We start from the raw sequence: 22,219 nt of genomic DNA, 5'->3' as shown, positions 1-22,219 counted from the left end.
TAATTAGAAGCTTTATCTCCGCAGCTAATCCCTTTCTGGTGGAGAACTCCCCGCTTCGGCAGACAGTTGTGGGACGTGCCCTGATCAGCGTGAAAATTGGCAGCATTATGGAGCAGTCCTTGGTCTACTACACGGCTCGTCTGGTGGCAGCCCGATTCCTACTCAGCGGACAGGCAGCGGGTCTGCAGCCGGACAGTGTATGTAGGGTTTCCATCAAGAGCCTCTCGCTGGCCGTAATCGCACAGTGCGTGCGCCTGGCCCCTCGAGTGCTTCAGCTGACCGTAGAGATCAGCGATCAGGAGCTGCAGCTGCTGGAGCAGACCAGTTGCCACACCGAAAGTGGCGATAGCACTCAGGTTTCCAGTCCCCAGAGCAGCGATAATTCACAGGTAGGTGGGGAGAAGCAGAGGGTAGACAGTCCGTTGATGCAAACGGAAGTGGAGGACAACCTGCTCCTGCTGGACATCAAAGACGATCACTTTGGGGCCAGCACTTGCCCAGCTTACCTGCAGCAACCGGCACCCACACTTACTCGCAGTGCCGATGCTTCTGTTCTGCTACTGGGAGAAAGCTCTGCCTCCCAGCCTGCCAAGAACTCAGCCAAGGAAGACAAGCTGTCCAAGTCCGAGATCATTGGCAGCTCTTTTCGCCCCACGGTGGCAGTGGAGGACGTGCCGCCGTTGAGCCTGCCGCCGCGTCCCCCGAAGCGTACCAAGTCGACACGGAGTCGTACAGGTATCAATGGGGTGATGTCCACCGCAGGCAGTTCCCAGACACCCATCTGCCAGGCGCTTTCGGATGTTCTACTCTACCATGACCACTGTGATCCCATCTTACGCGGCGGCGTTCAGCAGGTAGTGGGTTTCTTTCTGCAATCCAGCGGAGCTGGTCTGTATCTGGAGCTGCAGCGTGGACTGGGTCTGCAACACTTGCTGGCCGTTTTGCTGAAGGTAAGTGCGTCGATAACAACGAACTCGATTTAAGCATAAAAAGTTGCGTAGCCACAAGGCAGGAGGAACTTCCTACCGGTACCTGGTTAATGTTAAGCCACATTACAAGCACGGCAGCCAGCTTTGTATATCTAGCGCCATATCTTAGTCTTAGAACGCCCACTTGCAATCCCTATTCCTGGCACTGTGTTCCTCCATTTCTCCCCCAATGTGTGCATAACGCATACGCCACGTTGTACGACAATATCTATTTACTTTACCCTTTGCAAAGCATGGGGAATTGGTAAGGAGATTAGGATTTGCTATGGAATACTAGTTGAAAAAAAATATTAAATTATTTTTAACATGATTATGTTATGGGGATTTATTAGAAAAAACCACTTTGATAAATCTAAAACTGTATAAAGGGCACATTAAATGTCAAGAGTATTCCAGTATCGCCTTTCCGGTACTGCAAATTGAGAGTAGTGTAGATTGCCCTCGTTTTCCCCCCTGCACAAACATTCTATATCTATAAATATGTGCCCCCACCTTTTCGCTGTACTTTTTTCTATGTTAAACCATCAAGCTAACATATTTTAACACATGCAGGAGGTACACACACACGCGGATACGGACACGTGTCCATATCAATGGCTGGTGCCTTTTGAATATTTTCAAGCTCTAAAGCCAGCTCCAGCCCAAGTCAGTAGCAGCTGGAGTCGGAGCTTGGCCGGCGGCATTTCGTGCGGTGGGTTGTTTTTCATTTGAAAATAAGAAAGAAAACCCTTATCGCCTTCGCAATGTGCAAGTGCAAATGCCCCTAAAGGGAGCAGCGCATCCGTTTCCATCTCGCTTTCTGCCCCATCCCGGGCGTGGACCGCCTCCTTCCGGTATGCAGAATGTGCGCATAAGTTGCACATTGATTTCTGTCTGGGGATTGGTCGTGGCAGTAAGTTGGGGCTCCGATGCCGGGCGGTTTCTTATTGAATTCAATAATTTAGTGGCCGGCAGCGAACATTTAAATTGCTGCTGGCTGCTGGCCTCCCCAAAAGTGCAATTTGATTATGCAATGTTGTTGCAGCGGGATGCATGCGCAGAATGGGGAACCGGAAAGCGGGTCAGAATAGGACGCAGGACGTGCTGGCTGAAAATCACATTAGATGCCTGCTACATAATGGCTGCAAATCCGTCTCAATGGCACTTGCCAGCATACCAAAATTGGAGCCAAAAAGGGATAGCTAGGCGGCAGGATCTTCCCTGGAGCCGGGCAAGCCAAACCGGGGCCAAAGGCAAAGCAACTTTGATAACAATAGCCCTTTGGCCCGGTCTGGAGCAAGGAAAAGCTTGTTAGGGATTCGTTAAAAATGCACACACTCTCAGATGGATGCCGGATGTGGAGGGAGGGGCGAGCAGAGACCCGAGAGCTAGCCACTGTGTGATTGTGGAAAACTTTTTGCTTGTGCAAACAATAAAACACAAATTCGCTTAGCCAACGTCTCGCTTCGTCTCTCGCAGCCATCTTATGCCTGGTCTTGAGGCCCTGTATAAAGAAATTTAGCCAAAAACTTTTTGCTCTTCTCCACTTATTTCAGGGCTTTGAGGACGAGATCCACACAGTGGTTATACAAGCGTTGAATGCATTCGATAAGATATTTCCGCATGTGGTGTCCAAATATTTGACAGAGCCGCCATGTCATTATCATGCTCATCAGCAGCAGAAGCAGAAGCAGCAGGAGCAACAGCAGGACGACCAGGACCTGCAACGACATTCAAGTGGACAACAAAAGCGTCCGGGCCAGGCGCAAACATTTGGCCAACAAACTTTTGCAAAGGACCAGGATAATGCCTTAAGCAGTCAACGGCCGCAACAAAAGCGTCCTAACGATGCCGGGACATGTGCCAAGTCCTCGGCCACAGATAATGATGAGCTACTGGCTGCTCTTTTGAATGATTTCCAATTGCAATCGACTGGCATGCAGCAGCAGCAGCAGCAACAGCAAAAGAATAATGGCAACGGCAGTGGGCAGTTGGGTAATGAGCCCGAACCGTTCTGTGTGTTTGCCATCTCACCCAAATTGCTCTTGAGCAAACTCCGGCTCTGCCATCACAATAAATATTGGCTGGTCCAGAATAAATACGCCGAAGTTATTTCGAATTTAAATTACGTGCTGCTGCGGTCGTACTACGCAAATTTTCGTTGTGGCCTCGACAGCAATAACACCAGCGCCGAGCCGGAGGAGCAGCAGTCGCACTCGACGAAGGAAGCCAGCGATTCCGGATGCGGAAGGCTGGAGAGCGAGGACATTGTCTGCACTTATGAGGTAAGCAGCTAAATCGTCTTATTACAACCGGGCCCGCTGGCAGACCGCCGCTCGCCGGCTTGTTTATTGTGCAGATTATTTTACGAGTGTGTTTTCGCCCTGCTCCAACGTGCCCCAGAATCCTCGAAAGCAATTCGAGTGCCGGGCGCTGCTCTGACAACTCTTATTGAACATTTGTGCACTCAAGTGTGTGGCCGGGCTCTTTGTGCATTCTGCAGGAGACTGCGGAGCGCATCCTGCCGAATGCCTCAGCCACTGACGGACCGTCTGACAGGCTACCCCTTTGGGGCTCCGGGGGGAGTTTTTGTGACGCTCGCACATATATTTGTTTATTTATTATTTTGACAAAGCTAAGCAATTTGCTAAATGGCACAGAGAGAGGGAGAGAACGTACATCAGCTCGAGAGTCGACAAACAATTGAGGCAAAAGACGATTGACGGCTCAAACTGAATGCCAAAGAAATGTAATAGCATGAAAAGTGCTCGACTGGTGTGTCTACTCTCTCCTCAAATGATAATGCTTCCCATGTGGGGATTTCAGTATTAGTTGTTTTCATAAAGTTCTAGGGTTTCTGTGTAGAATTTTGCAGAAATCATATTAAAAATATTACTTTTGAATTGAACCAGCTAAGCGCAGTCTCTCTTTAATAGAATTTTATGTTTTGAAATACAAAAAAATATTAATCAAAATAAATAAATAATTTAATAAAAATATATACTATATAAGAGGGATCAAAATCCTAAGACAAAAACTCCAAATCTATTTTCATCCCACAAACTGTTTCTTCAAGTGTTTTGATTGCTCTACCTTCAGTTCAAAATCGGCGAAGCAAACCACGTCTGCCTGGGCATTCGAAACTGCCAAACTGCATAATGAAAACTTGGCTCACTTTTTGATTTACAACACTTTGCTCTACCTGCCCCTCCTGCAGGCACAGTTCCTGGCTGAACTTTTACATCTGCTCGGCGACGATGATGCGCGGGTGCGGGAACATGCCGCCTGCTGTCTTTGCCGGTTTATAATGCAAACGGCGCGCCAGGAGCAACTGGCAACCGACTGGGATGAGGATGAGGGATGCGAGATCGAAGGCAATGGCAACGGGAATGGCAACGTCAACGTGGAAACTCAACAAACTAATTTCAATTTGCTGTGGGATTTTTTCGACTATCGCATATTTGGCAGCATGTCCGTGACGTTGCGTAATTTATTCCGGGCCAGTTCGACGATTGTGCCTCCGTTGGCGGAGCTGGATGCACTGCCCTCCACGGCCTCCGCCTGCCCGGAGGCTGGCATCACGTCCATGATGGGAAGCAGCTCCTCCTGCCCCTTAGGATCGGCAGCCGAAGCGGCAGCCTTCGCGGCGTCGGCCTACTTCGATGGCAGTTACGGCACCGGCATAGCTGAGGGGCATGTTTTTGCCCTGGCGGGCCAACGTCAAATCGCGCTGGAGGAAAAAGTTTTGGCCAAAGTTTTGTATCGCTTGACAAATAAATTGATGACGCTGAATGATAAAAATTTGCAGGTAAATATTTGTGTGCCAGCCACATCCACCAATCGAATCGAACTCGGTCGAAACTAAATCGAACCGGCCGGCTCCCGGCAACAACTCCATCCACCCTCATCCTGTTTTCCCTTTGCAGTTTGGAATAATTTACGCGCTGCGCCTCCTGCTCAGGCACTTCAATTTCGTGGACTATCAACAGGCCTGGGTGGAATTCAATTTCGTAGAAATTTGCATTAGCCATGCCTACTACAACAATGCAACGGCGGCGGACCTCAGTTGCCAGAACGATTTGATTGATGTGATGGGCAAATTAATGGCAGGTGAGTGGAGGGGCCTCCGATCGTTGCCCTGGTTTACTATGTTATTTCCTCGTGCGTAAGCCCCATAAATATTTTAATAGTAATGGCAGACATTCACGTCCATACCACATTTGTGCATTCCTGCGCGCCTGACTGGGCTCCTGATATTTCCGATATTTATTGGAATTGTTCCGACCATTGGCCGGTGCTTTGCGGCTCGTTTGGCTAATTTAATTTAACTGAAATTACAAAAACTGTAATTTCTGGTCTCAGACTGCATATTTAATTGCATTATGCTGTAATGAATGCCGTGGAAACGTTTGCATAAATCATTTTAATTAATTGTTTGTCATTAAATAGATTTGCATAAATATTTTCATGCTGCTGCGGTGTAAGTGACTGAGCGTAGTCTATTTTTTTGTAGTAGCTATTATTTTTAAATTTAATCAAGAATAACGAGAAATTAGCATAAATGTTTTTAAATTTCCGTTTCACTAAAAGTATATGTACTGCCGAAAAAAAAACGGAAATAAAAAGTTGGGAAATCCAAGCTCATTTGTGAAAATGGTCGATTATAAAATACACTATAACCAGGATTTTGTATAAGTAATTCACTGCATGGTTCCATTGTTTTGCGGAGCATAAGTTCTTTTTTCCTTGTGTTCAAATTAAAATCAATGACTATTTCGGCATTTTTTATACAAAATTCTAAATATAACACAGTTTTCATTTGGAAACTAATGCAACTAAAAAGCTTAATAGCACCAAAGCATACTCCGAATTCACTAAAATGTGGCTGATTATATTTAATTCAATAGTTTTCAACAGGGCCATTAACAAAGTGCATCTAAAAAAGCACCAACAACTGTAACAACATCAACAACAGCGTCCGCGGCTGTAGTAATGCGCAGCTAGTGCGCTAATAAACATTTCAATTCAATTTACAAAAATGTTTATAGCACGCAGCGCAAAAAAGCAAACAGAAAACCAAACTTCAACTCAATTTCATTAGTGCCATTTCACGCGACCGCCATGACCAGAAGGGACCGAGCCCCCTCCAGGATCGGTCGACATGCATTAGGATGCTATAAATTTAGGGACATTGCGGCGAGGCCTGGGGAGGGGCAGTGGCGACAGGCTCTTTATTATTTATCATGCCAGCCGCGTATTTGCTATGCGCTAATGTAATCCACCATAATCAAAAAGTAATTAAATTATTAATAAACCATTAAATGTTAAACAATTTTTGTGTCAGCGGCGACGGCTGCCCCACTCCCACTCCTACCCCACCCCCAACCTGCGATTACAATTTGCATTGCATTTGCATTGGCGCAGCGGGCATGCGGCGCACACATTGAACAATTTAATATTTAAGCCGTGTGTGCTTACCGGGCTGTGCGTGTGTGTGGCGTATGTGTGCCTGGGCATATCTGGACATCGATTTGAAAACAAAATCACCAAATGTTTTCCGACACTCTCGCGTGCGCTTCGTGATAAGTTTTGACAGTTGCCAAAATGTATGCAAATAGTTGCAATTCATGCCCAGAACCAAAACAAACAGCCAGCGAGAATCCTTTAATTGTGGCCTGAGTAAATTCACAGTTCGCCGATGGCTTAAAGCCACCGAACAACCTGCATCGTTGCGTTATAAGCTGCCTATCATGTCCAGCTTAATTCCTTCATTTAACGAGAGCAATCGGCGTGGAATTTCGAAATTTTGAAAAAAACTAAACAAGAATGTAGTTGTATTAATTATGAAAGGTTAACACACCTGGCTTAGCGTTTCATTAATCCAAATCTCACCTGTGTCCGGTAGTTCAATCCATCTGCTGTCATATATACCTTTCCGTGCCATAATCGAACGTTGTCCTGGCGCCAAAGCGAAGCAAATAAAAACTGAAATGGGCGATAAATAAATATAAATTGGTAGCGGAAGAATGGCGTCGTCTCATTGCGATTGTGTGCGCAATTTTCAATTAATTAGTAAATGTAATGCAAACTGCGAGTCGGGGCATCCGCTGGCATCCACTTGCCCATTGTGGCCCCAAAGGGGTTCTTTAAATGGCTCCCTTAACACTTAATTTTTATAAATATTTATGCGCATACAATTTAATTTATTTGTAAATAATAATTTTTTTGCATCGGCATTTCCTCTTTGCCACGCTGGCAACACAAATTTATATTGCTTATTGCCGCTGAACGTTGCATTGTTGACACACAAATTGAAATGTTGCGTGTCTCCCCATTACACACACACACACACAGCAATTAATGCGTATAAATCATAGCATACTTTGAAGCGTTTTCCGCTTGTTACCTATGCAATTTTTGTTTTAATTTCACATTATTCTCCTCAGTTCTCAGTGAATTTCCATACCAGCAAACCAATTGCAAATCCATTAATGCGATTTTAATTTTGAGAGCTGCAATTACGTAGCATTTGTATAATTTTAAGTGCTCGTTTGCATTGCAAGCCAATTAGCCGAGACGGGATCTCTTAATTTGCGATTAAAAAAGCCTCCAATCCGCAAATCTATCCGCTTCCAGGTGCCATGTTGAGCTCTGGTGAGCCGAGGACTCCCCACCTGGACTTTCTGCTGCGTCACAGCCTCAAGATGCTGAACATCTACTACCACCTGGTCACCAATCAGCGCCCGCCCTCCGGCTCGCACTCAGCCAGCTCGAAGGCGCCCAAGAGCGAGCTCTTCGCCCGGGAGCAGCCCGGGGCAGCAGCCCTCCAGGCTCTGGGTTACTTTGCTGGCGATTACGTTTACATGAAACTTTACAACATTTTAAGAGGTGCTAATGACAGCTACAAGGTAAGTCAAGCCACGGACTCGCAGACCCGCACACTCGCGGATTCACAGATTCAGCGGGAGCCACCGCCATTAAGTCGCTGGTGGCGCCGAAATGGCAAAAGTTGCGCGGCACGTGCACTGAGATTTCCCGGGTACCCAGCTTCAGATTCGACTCCGTCTCCATCTCCATCTCCTGCTGCAGCCCCCATCTCCTTTAAGGATCTAGATGCACGTACAGCGCAATGCGCCGTTTTATATGCAACACTTTCTGCCGGTGCCACCACCGCCTCCGCAATGAGTTGTAAAAATTCAACCCGCGACGAAATGCAGCCAGCGTAGCATCCTCACTTGACTTTTGCCACTCGCAGCTCAAACAGAAACTTCTTCGCGCTGACTGACTTAATGTGCGGGTTGCATTAGGCCACCGTCCCGCCCCCTCCATCCTAATGCCTTATGCAACTCTTTTTTGTTTCTCCTCCTCGCAGATAACCATAAATCACGAGGCCGGCAGCTTATTAATTTGTCTCCTGAAGACTTGCCTCAACGCATTGAGCCTGTGCCTGGAGTTCCTGCCGAGTGCCTCGCCCCCGGAGCTAAAATTAATCGAAGAAATACTCCACTATTTGACCAAGCTCATAAATTATGCGCCGGCCGAGTGCGTTGCATGTCTGCGGCAACTGTTGAAATATTTATTCGCCCAAAATTATGCCAGCCAAGTGCGGGTGCAGCCGTCGGCCACCGGTGGCCACCATGCCGCCTTCACGCGGCCCTACTTTGTGGCCAAGGGCAGGGGTCATGGCGCCGTCTCCACATTGTTGCCAACAATAAATTCAAAACCGGAGCACGGAGCAGGAGGAGGAGCTGCCCGACAACCAATTGATACTGCCCCACTCCAAGCCCTGGGCATGCTCTTTGTGCGTGGCCTGCAGCCGCCCACACCTCCGGCGGGAGAGTGCGCCAGGCTTATAAAGCTATTCGAGCCGCTGGTCATCTACTGTCTAACGGTGAGTACACTCTAAAAAAATGCTTTATTTGGTTAGATTAATTAAGGGAAAATTATATTAGAGTTATGGATAAGTAAATTGTAAAATGGTGTGGATAAATATGATTTTATTTGAAGCAAAACATTTAAAAATTTAAATCTAAGCCAAGTATTTGTGCAAGTGTTGTGACTACCAGCGATGGCTAATTAATTTTAGTTGTAGCCAATTTGTTTGATTAAAAATGCACATACACGAAGGCCAGGCGACCTGGGGAAAAGTCCTTAATCTGTTACGTGTGTGAGTGAGTGCATCCATTGATATTTTATTAATGGCGAACATGGGCAGAGCCCTAGTATTCCCTTATGTAACATAATTCCCTTACTCTGCTCCTGCCCTCTTCAGCTCTTCATGAAGTCCAATGCTCTGATTCAGGCGCCCATTTTGCGACTGCTCTCCCAGCTGCTGGAGCTTAATGTAACCTACAGCATATTGGATTCCAAGAATGTAATATTTGAGCAAATACTAAACAACATGGAACTGATAGAAGGAGGAATCGATAGGTGAGTTCAACTTTAGCAGAATAATTTCATAAGTGGATAAAAACTTTCATTAAATATTTCTTTAAGCTTTTAAGAGCTCCTTAAGACCTTTAAGCTCAGACATAGTTTCCATTCTAGGAACGCCTTCATCATTGTTCCACCCATGCTAAGATTCCTGGTGCAGCTGACGCACAAGAGCGACCGGCAACTGATCACCATACCCAAGATCATCAGCATTACCAACAATCTTCTGGCCAGTAGCTCCGTACGCGAGGTGGCCCTGCTGGCTCTCAGAACCTTGAGTTACGAGTTATTCTTCATGCACAGCCAGCTGGAGGAGGCACTGGACACCGACAGCGGTCATAATTCAGGCCGGACGGCTTGCCAGAGCCCGTTGAGTGCTGCACCCACGCCGGAAACCAGGGAGGCCTTGCTGGCGCAGCGACGCGAACTCGACACGCAACGGGAAGTGGTGCTGGGCATGCTGGAGAAGTTTATCGAGGCCCGGCCGAGCCAACAGGTGCTGGCCTTACTGCTCTTATTTGAGCGGAGCGTAGAGCAACTGGAGGAGGCGCCGTATCGCAGCGCCCAGGATGCGGACACCGTGTACGGGATTCTTTGTCGAGGTCTCTGTTCGCGGCAGTGGCGCCTGCACTCAGGCGGAGATCTGCGGCTGCTGGAAAGCTGCTTCCGCAACAACGGCAACCATGTGCTGGCCGACAGCAAGGGATTCCTGCAGTTGCTGCAGCTGTTCATCGAGCAGGTGGGTTAAATATGCAGTGGCCTAGGACTTGACAAAGCACTCAGCCAATTCACAGCTGCCCGTCAGTGCCTCAATTATGGCATGCATTAAGACGACTCTAGCAGATCCACCCCTGTCTGTCTTTCTGTCTGTCTGTCCGTTTGGTTTCGATTGAACTCATAAATATGCGCCAGGCCTGCTTAAATATACATGCCCACACACACTTGGAGGCGTCAGGCAATTTGCAATATTTATGAATGCAGACAGAAACTTAAAATCCAGCTCGACATGCAAATGAACATTAAGCCGTCTATCAGTCGCCAGTTTGGCAGACTGCCAATTGCAAATGACATATGAATGTAATGATGTCCTCCTGGCCTCCCGAGAAGGTGTCAACCGGGCGTGCCTGGCATCCACTTAATAATATAATTGAAGTAATGCCACAAATTAGAACACTCTCAGTTTGGCAACGATGGCCGTGCGACTTAACTGGTACTTAGGCCAACGCCTGCAGTTGCATAAATTGATCTCGTTGACATTAAATGGAAGCGCCGGCATATGTTTTGTGTTCGGTTCAAAGATGACAGACAATTGTCCTGCTGGATGGCTCATCAAGTTACATTCACAGCACCATCAAAGAGTCAGTGCTCAAAGGGTTTTAGTGTTGTCCAAGGCAACTGTGGGGTGGCTTTGAGCTGGCGAGCAATTCAACGATTTGTCATTACCTGTCCGTCCAACCCTTTGCATTTACATACACACGAATGCACTTAGTTGCAGTTACGGGGCAATTTTTTATTTCGCCGTATTGTTCCCCGTGTTGTTACTGTTTGCCAGTGCCCGGGTACACGGGCTCTGATCCATGTGGCGCTGTAGTTAATGTGGCACATGTCGTATACGTGACATTTTTAATACCTACGCTTCAACGCCGCACATTTTCAACTATTAATGCGCATTTAAGCTACACATGCATTAACTGTCGGGCTGCCTGCCAGCCAGCCAGCCAGCTAGAGCTTCTCGTGCAGCCACGCCTTCCTCCTCATTCCCATCCCCATCTCCCCCTCCCCCCACTACTTAGCCCGTTCAGACCAGTCAACCGTTATGCTACAGTTAAAACCAACTTAATTACACAGTCTCCCTGGCACAGCCGGGCGTGTGTTGATGCCGGCGCTCTCGGGTTGGTGGGTGTGTGTGTTTGTGAGCCCACTTGTCGACGTCGTAGGCAGTCAATTGCATGTGAAGACTCCGTGCATCCACCTGTCTAACGCCGTTGGCCGGTGGTCACTCCCAAGTCACCTCCCCATATCCGTTCGTATTAATGGCGACCTGACACTTTACTGCCGCCGGCAAATTCAACTTCATTTAACTTGTGAGTTATGCGCAAAGCTTAAAAACTTTAACTAATTATCGTTTATTTAATTTGGACACATAAAAAGCGGAGGCGGCAGGGAAATTAACAGACTTTTACGCAGTCTCCGTCGCTCAGGTGGCATGAGTAATTAAGTTTGGCCTTCCATGTTTATAAGCGTATTTATGTGGGCTATGGGATGCAGGCATGTGACTAGTTGACGGCAGCAGCGTTTTAATTGAAATTGAAATTGCGCCGCAACTTAAATAGCATTCTGCGTGTAAACATTGACTCGAGGAGGCACGAAAAAAGCTTATTTAAAAGGCACCACAGAGGCGCAAATGGAATTGCCGTCCGTCCGACACACACGTGCAGGATGGGCATGTTGAAGCTATTGCTGACGGGGACTCCCTTCTAATTACTGCCGGAAAATATGTTGATGTTGGCTATGGTGCAACTTTGTCACACAAATTTATGCAAAGTTTCACACTTTACTGCACTGGCGGTCAACAACGAAAGGAGTCATCAGCATCAGCCAACGAACTTACTCCTCTCCTTTCTCCCTTCTCCTTGCAGAGCGTCGGCAACTTTGGTGATTTAGCCCTGGCCATGGTTATACTGGCCAACGTAATCCTGAAGACCGAGGAAATTTATTTAGTGAATCACATAAAACTTTATTTGAAAAATAATCCAACTGCCGAGCGGCGGCTGCAGGCTTTATTGCCCGCCACATCGGCCACTCCTCCGTCATGGCAGGACGAGGCGCCATCGACATCTTCGGCGGCTGCAGCTGCCAGAGCCGCCGCCGCTGCAGCCTCCTCCTCCACCGGCCGTGCAGCCATCAGTGAGATTAACTATTTCGCCAAGGTCCTAAGTGAGAAGCTGCTCGCCTGTCTGGATGCCCTGCTCGGAGGGGCCACATCCTCAGACTCAACTGCTTTGGATCACGCCTACTGCCTGCTAGCCGGGCGCTTTGTCGATGCCCTGAACAATGTCTGCTGCCGCTCACGGCACAAGGATGCACTTCAATCAGTTTTCCGCTTGGTTTTGGCCGAGTCTGAATTTCTTTGCAAATACTACAGCCTGCTGTTGATGAGTGCCGCCGGCCAGGGTGGATCTGGCTCGTTGGATGCCTTGCTGCTGGCCTGCATGAGGCTGACTCTGGCCATGAGGCTGGAGGAGCCGGTGGTACTGCTAGGGCAGGCGGCCCAGCTGCCTTTGAAACGGAACCTGCAGAGGGCGTTGTTGCGCGAAGTTTGTGGCGCCAATGTGGTAAGTGCACTGTAAATAATACTTACAAGTAAACAGAATTCATTTACTATTTATATTTACCAATATTTTAATTGGTATTTGATGATATTTTCATAATATAATTATTTTTACGTAAACCAATTATCCACTTTTGAAGAAAACAATTATGAATTCATCTTCTAATGTCTACAGAATGTTTTATAATTCGAAAATTCAATTTTTGCTCTGTGCAAATGAGTAGAGAGAAGTGGGCTGGAGTAATGGCGGATCAGACACATTAGTTTAGTTTGAATTTGGCAGACGACGCCGGTGTTGGGCCGCACCAGTCCCTCCAGCTCCTCCCGGATGTCCCCGCTATTTACAACACTGCGAATTTTTCCAGCTGACAGTTGTCGCACTCGCAATTTTGCGGTTCACCGCATCGGGTTTTCGGTTTTCGGTCTCGGCTCTCGGCTCAGAGCCTTTAAACGGTCGGCTTACTTTAAGCACAGTTCACTGGTTCATTGGCGGGCATAATTTTAATTGATTGCCACTCGAGCATGCGCCACTTGTTGGCTAATGGCCCGCGCCCGGACCAAATCACAATTGTCCACTAATTGCAGGGCTGCGACTGGAGTGCGCAACAAGTGCGCCGGCTGTTCGACGGCAGGTATCTGAATTTCCTAATTGCTGACCACTTGGAATTCCTCTGCGAGCTGTGCCAAGAGCGCCCCGAGTGCGGCTCATTACTGCAGGTGGCTCTGCTCCAGAACGCGCATCGCTTGAGCCGGGTAAGTTGCGAAAGACTTTTGCATAACAAAGCCAGCTCCCCAGCTTTTGTGAGTGTCCCTTCATGCGTCCTGCTTCTCTCGCCCATGCAGCAATCCATCCGCATCGTCCTTCGGCTATTGGGACGTCTTTGTGAGTCCGCGGAACAAAATGCCTCGGGAGACGCCGGAGGAGATGCTGGGCCCGTGCTGCAGGCCCTGCAGTTGTTGAGTCGCCTGCACCAGCTGCACGACGGACAGCGCTCGCTGCAGCTGCCCATGGAGCGGATGGCGCGGCGACTGACCGCCCAGAGCGGGCCTGTCGCCAGGAACGACATCTACGAACGGCTCGTGGAGGGAGACCTGGCCGGGGGCGAGGACCAGGACGCCCTGCGAACGCTGCTGTAAGTAATACCCTTGCAATTATTCATCGAAAGCATGCCAATTTATATTCAGATGATTACATAGATTTAAGCTAGGGTGGGTCGCTTTGTAAAGATGGAAAGTCTTTATATTTAGTCATTTTGAATTGGTTTTAAATCTGAATCGTAGGAAATCTGTCTACAAATCTACAAATTTTAAATCTGAATAATCGTAAGAAATCTCTATAAAAATCTGAAAAAAGAAAATAATTTCCTACATTTCAAAATGTAATATGTACTATAAAACAAAGCTTTCATATCGACGCACCCTTTTGAATGTTGCTACCTTTCCTTGAAACCTGAGCACCCACTAAAAGCAAGCCGAAGAGTGCTCCAAGTTCGGATCAGCAGACTCTCTCATTATCCCTTGATGCCTTTATTTATGTTTCATTGCTCCGCATCGCAGGCTAAAGGACTTGGAGTGCCGCCAGGACAATGAGACTGCAACGCCGTCGCGCATAATTGATGAGAGCTGGCTCTTTGCGGAGGTAAATGGGACAAGCACTTGGCCATTATGGCACTGCCACAGCTAATTTGTTGTTTTTTCCTTTTCCATTTCCCCCATTCCATTTCCAATGTCCTCCTCCTTTGACGACTCCCAGCTAATCAGGTTCGCCACCCAACATGCGGATGCCCCGCAACAGCAGAAACAACTGATGCTTCTCCTCCTGGAGATCCAGTCGGAGCCAAAGCTCAACCGCCTGCTCCGGAGTCTGGGGGCCGAGCAGGAGGCTCGGCTATTGCGCCACGCCATCGCTGGCTCCCTAACCGCTATGCTGTCCGACTTTCAGCAGAAGTGCATCCAACATGCACCGCACATCAACTACATGCAACCGCCGCCGCTGGCACGAGTGTCCTGCTCCTTGCTCCTGGCGAAAGTGGTTTCGATAACGGCGTCCGAATCCCGGGCACCACCCACCGTCGTGCAGCTGGATGTGGCCCGGGCGGTGGCCACGTTGATGGCCTGTATACGGAATGTGGAAAAAAAGGCGCTCATTTACATAGATGCCCGGCTGATGGAGAAGTTCGTGGGCGAACACCTGCTGCGCCAGGAGCATCTGCCGCCGTTGATGGCCTACCTCGGCTGGCTGGCCGGGGCGGCCAAGCAGATTTTGGCCAAGCCAACGCGACAGGACTCGGAACAAGACGCCCTGGGCGTGCTGCTGGCCACCGTGGATGCACTCCTGCTGCAACCGCCCGTCTGGAGGGAGTTAAATGCCTGTTCGGATGCCGGACTGCGGTGCGAGCTGCTCGAGCTTCTGGGCTCGGTGGCTCGCTGCATTCTCCAGGATACCATTTTCTATCAGCGACATCGGCTGGACAGAGGCGGTAGCGCGTTCAAGGGACCAGCACCGCAGGCGATTTTCCTGGCAAAATTGATTGAAACGCAAATTGATATCGAGTCTCTGGACAACTGCAGGGTCTTGGCAGGCGGCGAGGATGCTCGTCTGCAGTTTGTGGGCCAGGAACTGGCCCAGGTCCAAGTACCATTGGTAAGTGACATTGGGGGCTGGTCATTTGTCAGGCTGACCCAGTCTCTTTATTTTCCCTTTCCTCTCCTCCAGTCGCTGGTGGCCTCCATTGGTACTTCGCTGCTACGCACACATCACTTTTATGCCTACGCGGTGACTCCGCCCGAGCTTATCCAGCAGCAGCCAGAGGAACAGCTGCAGCAGCAGAAGCAACAGGCCGATGGCAAGTTGCCCACCATACCCGTGGACAGTCTGAGCGATGTGGATATCCTGCGACAATTTGTCAAGCGGTGAGTTGTGAGAAGGAGGAATGTACCTCGAGGAGAGTGATTAAATTTAAGGCTGCGCCCCTCCGATAAATTTCCAATGAAGGGAATATTCAGTTTATCCTTATTACTGTCCACTATTATTTAGAAGCCACAGCCTTAATTAAACACCAAATAAGGCAAAGCATCCTCCTATAGAGCTCGAGGAATATCCTAATATCTACCTAATTAAATCAGCTTATTTTCGAGGTTCCGTGTTAAACCCGTCGGGTTATGATTTCGTCACCTTGCCCCTTAGGCGCCATTGTCCGACTGGTCAACTGTCGCTTCCCTTATCAACTGACCAGGCTCTGATGCATTGTGTTTGCTGCTCATCCTCCTGCTGCTCCTACTGCGGCTGTTGCTGGTCTTGGTGTCGCTCCTGTCGTTGTCATTGTGTCCGGCAGCAACAGCAACAACAACAAAGTTGCTGACAATGCTCTGACAGCGTTGACGAGCGCATGGCAGCTACATGGAGCGATGATGAGGACTGCGACGGCAACGAGTATGGCTAAACCGCAACTGGAAACATCAACATCCTGTTGTTCTATTACAAACACAAGCACGCAAACAACCCACACTCACACACATATGTATGTATATGTATGTAGGAGTGCGAGCCGTAAGACTTCATTGTCATCGTCATTGTCCTTGGCTTGTTTGCCTCGTCCTTGTCACTTGACAGGCTCCCCGGCACGCCGGTATGGCCATTGCTGTTCCATTGTTTCGATGGCAGTCGTCATCATTACGCTGTCAGCCGAAAGCTGATGCTGAATCGTCATCAGCCAGGAATTGGGCGGAATAATTGTACACGACTAGATGTCCATGGCCTGAAACTTGACTTCCCGCAAAGTATGCATACTTGCACTCAAACTCCAACTCGCAGGCACTCTCGCACTTTGGCATCCCAGCCCGCGCCACTGAGCCAATCCATTTTTGGCTGTTGGCGGACCGACAAGAGCGCAAACATCAAAACCACATCAGCAGGGATGCTGGCAAGCAGCTCAGCGCAGCGAGGAAGGCTGCGAGGATGATAACGACAAAATCCCCCAAAGGGCTGACGGAGCGGAACATCAACAACTCTATTAGACGAAACTCTGTGCAGGATCAGCATCAGCATCACCAGCAGCAACAGCAACAGCAATGGCGACGGCAACAGCATCAGCATCAGCATAGACATGCATTTTTGCCAAAGGGGGCTGGGCTAAAAGCCGCCGGTTGGGGGCTAAGAGCTGGCTAAAAGACAGCAGCACGGCAGGAAGAACCGCCGTCGAGGCAGCGAGCGATATAAACAAATTATGAGCAGCAAAGTGAGATAAATGCATGTGTGCGTGTTGCAGATGGCTGCCAACAAAAGGCACGTCACGCAGGGATATGGATCAGGATGTGGATGTGGATGCGGATGCGGATGCGGACGGCTGCCTTTAGCTCCAGAAACATTGTTGCTAATTGCACAGAAACCACTACGATGCAGCACCCCGGGCTCCACTGGATGGAGCTGCTGCTACTACTGCTGCATCACTGGCTCCGGCCTAAAGTAATCGAAGACTAATTGACATTTTAGGCCTCCTACATGCATACCTATATGTACATATATTGCATATTTTAAATATTTCAAGAGACCGGACTAATTGAATTAAAATTTCAAGCATTTGCTGAAAACATTTTATGCAGAAATTTCAATTTCCAATTAATTACATACACACTCACACACTCTCACGCCCTGCTTCCGGTAATTAAATTGACACTTATAGCCACTTTCGTCTATTCTCGGTTGCAGGCTCTCAATATTGGGCTTCACCACACGGCAGCAGTTCGAGGAATACTTCATGACCTGCCTGCTGCTGATCAACCAGCTGTACGACGAGCACATGGTCGATCAGCAGGAGCAGTTCCAGATCAAGCAGGTCTGCCTGCAGGCCATCCTCGAACTTTTAATGACGTACAAAACTTTTCCCATTGTGGGCCAGGCCAATGGACAGTTCCATCACACGACTCGCTGGCAGCGCATCACTTGTGACAGCATTAGGTGAGTTCTTGTTCCTCTTCCCGTTGGACGATGGTGGTGCTCCCCTGGATAGCGTGCTTGTTGTTGCCACACAGCCAGGCAGAAATTTATGAAAATTAAAATTCAGAGCGCAGTGGGAAAAGTTTTTAATGTGTAAATGGCAAAAAGTACAAATTAAATGCGAACGGCAAAAGTTGAGTCTGTGAATGAGCGTGTAGGTCCTGATTTTGTTGTGCTCATATTATATCGTCCCTCCGTCCGTCCGAAAAAAACCTTCAACTTTAAATGCACAACTAATTTGTTAACATGGGAGCGGCCAAAAACAATTTGGTGAACAAGTTTTCGGATGCTTTTACAATGTCTGCGCTTTTAATTAAAAGCGACAAAAAGTCTTTGTCGGAGCGACCACGATATTGCATATATGGCGTGACGTGAGCACATGAATTATGAAAACAATTTTAAAAGTTAACGAGTGCCAAACTCTTTTTTCATGTCTCGTGGTCGACGCGATTCAATTGCCAGCAGAGAGCTGGCAGTAAAAAAGCCAAGCACCGAACGTAGCTGAAATATCAAAAACTCTGTTGACAACCCCTAGGAAATTTGTGGAGCACACATATTTTTCGAATTAGCTGACCAGAGATTGCTTTTATATACGATGCTGCTGTTGCTGCTGGGTAACACGAGACTCTCTGGCAAATACTTGCTCCAATGTTGACTTTATAAATTTGTTTTTAATTACAAGCAAATATGTGTGTAGCTTCCCCAGCCTTTCTTGTTGCCCCGTCAACAGTGCGTATACGTTATTTAACAGGGCCCGCCTTATCGCCCCGGACAACCCGACGTTTTTCCCATACATCCATCAGTTTTGAACTCGTTTTTTTTATTGCCCGCAGCCTGAAGAAACTGCACAAGGTGCAGCTGCTGGTGGACGCGTGCAGTGTCTTCTATCAGCCCAATCTGGAGCGGCAGCTGGCCCACGACAATGTGATTGGCACACGCACCTTTGCGGCCAATCAATACGATCTCAATTTCAGCTGGGCCCAGATGGAGGCCCATGCGGGCGGGGGCATGGGAACGGGAGAGGAGGCGGCCTCAGACATTAAGCAGTCCTGCGATTCGGATGTGCCTGACATGGCAATGCGCAACTATCGCCATTTTACGCAGCTGTCGGGAATTGACTTTCGCAGCAGCACGCAGCTGGTCTTTGACGTACTGCAGCAGATGATCGAGGTAAGTCCGCCGGCGAGTTCGGCCGCCTGTCAAACTTTTGCGACTGTCACGTCCCGCGCATTGCCTGCACTCGTCGCACACGGGCATAGGCCTTGCATTCAGGCTGTCAGGGCAGCCAGTGCGTATGAGCGATCCTTGGGGGCTGGCGGCGTGACTCTTGATTTGGCACTGATTTAATTTTGCAACTGCAACTTGCCATAACTCTTTCGCAATTTCCTCTTCCTGTTTCTATTTCTGGTCGGACTGACAGCTGAATCACATGCTAGTGCTGCCCAATTTGGTAAAGTTTTGCGAGATCTGCGAGAGTCGCGACCACATCAAGTGGATTAAAGAGCGTTGCCTTAAACTGCAGGAGCAAGTGGCCATGGATGATACAATTTCACATCAGGTAAGTAAACTGCACTTGGAATAAATGCAGTGAAAGAAATATAAATATTTCAACAATATTTGCAAGTGCTTCTCCTTATTTCTTACTTTTTATGATTAAAAATTAAGTTATCTACAGAAAGGGTTAAAAAAACTACCTCTTTCATTTATTTACTTTTATTTAGAACCTTTAAATTTTAAATATTTAATATTTTAATATATTATATAGTTTTCAGTGTATTTCTTTGCCATTTTCTATTGTTTTCGATGCTAATGTTCTCTGCATTCTCCAGCACATAATCTACTTACTGTGCCGCAGTCAGGCCCTCCTCATACCCAGCCTGGGCGAACTGCAGGCACTGTGCTCCCTGATTGGCAACGTCTACTTGAAGAGCACGCACGGCTTCATACGCATCGCCACGCTGCAGGGGCTGCTCTGCCTGCTGGAGTGCTGCAGCAAGACCAACACGACAATGGGCAGAATGAGCGAGGAGCTGACATTGTTGCGAGCCCTAATTGTGGGCTACATCAATCGCCATGGCATCATTGATGAGAGGTGAGTCCCAGGCCTGCAATGGCCTCCGCAATCAGGAGAGTCTGTCGAACGTAATTTGCCTCACTACGAAATTAATATGCTCCTCATCCATCTGGTAGTTATTATCGTTGCGTTTGCAGGGCTCGGCTTAGACGGAAAGTCTAACATGCTCGAGAACCAATAGCTTTACCTGGTACCATCTTGAATTGAAACTCATCAACTTGGCCTGGAGGGGTGTGTTCTATCTGGCTGGGCTCCCGCTGCTCCTGCCATGCCTAGATCTGCTCCACAGATCCACTCACTAATGGCAAAAGTTCTCATTTCGCATTAGTTACCTCGTCTCATCGGCATCTGGGCTCTGTGGTCTGATGTGGTGGTGATGCTACTGCTTGTGCTGCTTCTGTTTCTGCTTCTGCTTCTACCTTGCTGTTTAGGGTGTTATCAAAAAGTTTTCAAGGACTGCGCCGGAAGCAGCCAGGCCCCTCTGCCCGCTCTGTAAGGGATATGCCAGCAGAGGAAGTTGCTCTAACTCGACAACGTGCAGAACATCGATGAACCATGGCCATTGAAACTTTGCTCTGCTGCTTTCGATAGATTTTCCAAAGTCAAGCGCACCCGCAGCACTCCCGGCCCTGATCAATGGTGCTATGGTGTTGTGCTGTTGTTTGCGCTCGCCAGCGAATTCTAATTATTGGTTGAGCAGCTGCTCCTCCTCCTCCTCGTTTGCGGCTTCTGATGGAATTTCATATGCTGTGCTTCGACCGCGCCGAAAGTTTGTTTTGCGTTGCTACCGACAAGTCCTGAAAACGCGCCAAGATTTAAATTTTAAGTTCGATGAGGTGCAACCTTGAAAGAAATAATTCAAATTGCCCCGCTGCCCTACGAGGGCACACAACATTTATTCGGCACACGCAGCGTGTGCGGAGCCAACATGCTAAAACCTCAGCGAAAATTGCAACTCCAGGGCTCTTCTGGCCATAAAATCAATGGATGGCCCAGCCGATCCGCAGGCAGCGACCACGGCAACTAATCAGCGAGCAGGCCAGACCCATACCCGTGCCCTCGTTCGAACTAATTATTTTGTAATTTTACGCGCCAAAACCAAAATGGAAGTGGGGGAAAAGGGCTGGCATTCCTGGCGGATGCAATGCTGCGGTCATCAGACTTCTAATTAATTTAGATTGAAATATGCCGCGGGCAGCTGCTCCGTGTGCATCAAGGCTATCGCTTTACATTTTACCCGCTAGACTTATTCCTCGTTCTGGGTCTTTCGTTTCAGCCCCCTGCAGTTCAGCGTGGAGCACACCAAGCTGGTCTGGACGCTCAATTACAGCCTGATCGAGTGGACATCGAAATTCGTGCCGCAATGTCATCTGTTGTCAAATGCAGTCATTGCGGCCAGCAATTTGCTGAAGACGACCGCCGACGAGGAGCTGTATCTTTGCGTTCTGCATGTGAGTACCGCCACAAGAGGGAATGGGGGGCAATGGAAGGAATGCAGGGAACAGAGCGAAGCGCAGTGACTTAGCATGCCACTTAAATGCTTGTCAGCCTTGTCTAGCCGCCATCAGGCCACTTACTAACTGTCAGCCAACTAGCCGGGCACAAATTTGCCTGCCCGTCTGCCATTGACCGGAGTAAACGCTGAGCAATCTGCTGCCCATCCTCCGCCGGGCTCCTAGCTCGCAGCTCTCTGGCCCCCAGCCGTGACTTGTTCGGCTTAGCCGGGGATACCCACGTTGCGCTTAATTGGTTTTTTGATTGACAATTTTCAAAGCGGACCGAGCTGTCATGCCAGCGGCGAACCCCCGCCAAAACCCCGAACAGAAAAAGCCCCAGAACCGGCGCTGTCATAACTGAAGGAGGCGCTGCCAAAAAACGAATGGCAGCAGGGGAGCAAAAGCCGAAATGTTTATTGGCCAGACCGGAGCTCGCACGTGTCGCGGGTCAATTGCAGCCCGTTGCCAAATTGAACGTAATGAAAAGGGTTGCAGAGTGGGTGTGTTGCGTTCGCCATAAACATACCATATATGCTATATGGTATAGTATAGTATAAAGAAATTCCTCAATTGGCGGACGTAATTTGCCGGCATTTAATATAGAGCTGAGATTTTAATTGCAGTTTACGAGTATGGCGAGTGAGCGCGGCAAGTAATTAAAAACTGTTTTTGCACTGCATACTTCCGGGCGATGTTCGGACGAAAATTAAATTCGACTTTTTAAGCAATTTATGAAATTTGCACGCAATTCAATTGTACCATTTTGTTGCTGTCGCTGTGGCTGTTGTTGTGGCTCTTGCTGGCCATGTCCTTGTTGTTGCCTGCCTTTTGCTTTGATGGCCGCAGTCGGGATCCGAATCACGGCCAATAGAGGAGGCAGAGTTCGGAATAAGCGGGAGAAAGCGCAATGGCGCGCAGCGA

General features: G+C 48.5%; 1 protein-coding gene across 5 annotated transcripts in view; it reads left to right on the top strand.

The window, feature by feature from the left end:
- htt (huntingtin) overlaps positions 1-22,219 on the top strand; it is a 37,870-nt gene that overhangs the window by 9,764 nt on the left and 5,887 nt on the right. For 2 of the 5 annotated variants that reach the window (XM_017176108.3, XM_070287547.1), the window contains exons 8-26: positions 25-950; positions 2,525-3,253; positions 4,186-4,776; positions 4,895-5,078; positions 7,605-7,876; positions 8,341-8,859; positions 9,241-9,398; positions 9,516-10,140; positions 12,041-12,736; positions 13,318-13,485; positions 13,576-13,865; positions 14,290-14,371; positions 14,486-15,376; positions 15,449-15,645; positions 17,441-17,689; positions 18,562-18,898; positions 19,149-19,286; positions 19,558-19,820; positions 21,079-21,253. In XM_017176108.3, coding sequence (XP_017031597.1) covers positions 25-950; positions 2,525-3,253; positions 4,186-4,776; positions 4,895-5,078; positions 7,605-7,876; positions 8,341-8,859; positions 9,241-9,398; positions 9,516-10,140; positions 12,041-12,736; positions 13,318-13,485; positions 13,576-13,865; positions 14,290-14,371; positions 14,486-15,376; positions 15,449-15,645; positions 17,441-17,689; positions 18,562-18,898; positions 19,149-19,286; positions 19,558-19,820; positions 21,079-21,253 — 7,490 coding nt within the window. Of the gene's footprint in view, positions 1-24; positions 951-2,524; positions 3,254-4,185; positions 4,777-4,894; positions 5,079-7,604; positions 7,877-8,340; positions 8,860-8,920; positions 9,131-9,240; positions 9,399-9,464; positions 9,487-9,515; positions 10,141-12,040; positions 12,737-13,317; positions 13,486-13,575; positions 13,866-14,289; positions 14,372-14,485; positions 15,377-15,448; positions 15,646-17,440; positions 17,690-18,561; positions 18,899-19,148; positions 19,287-19,557; positions 19,821-21,078; positions 21,254-22,219 lie in introns of those variants that run through there. The other 3 variants (XM_070287548.1, XM_017176109.2, XM_070287549.1) reach the window with 3 other exon arrangements.

Source organism: Drosophila kikkawai, chromosome 3R (genome assembly GCF_030179895.1).
Source record: "Drosophila kikkawai strain 14028-0561.14 chromosome 3R, DkikHiC1v2, whole genome shotgun sequence".
Classification (NCBI taxonomy): Eukaryota; Metazoa; Arthropoda; class Insecta; order Diptera; family Drosophilidae; genus Drosophila; species Drosophila kikkawai.
This window is presented reverse-complemented; position numbering and strand designations above follow the sequence as displayed.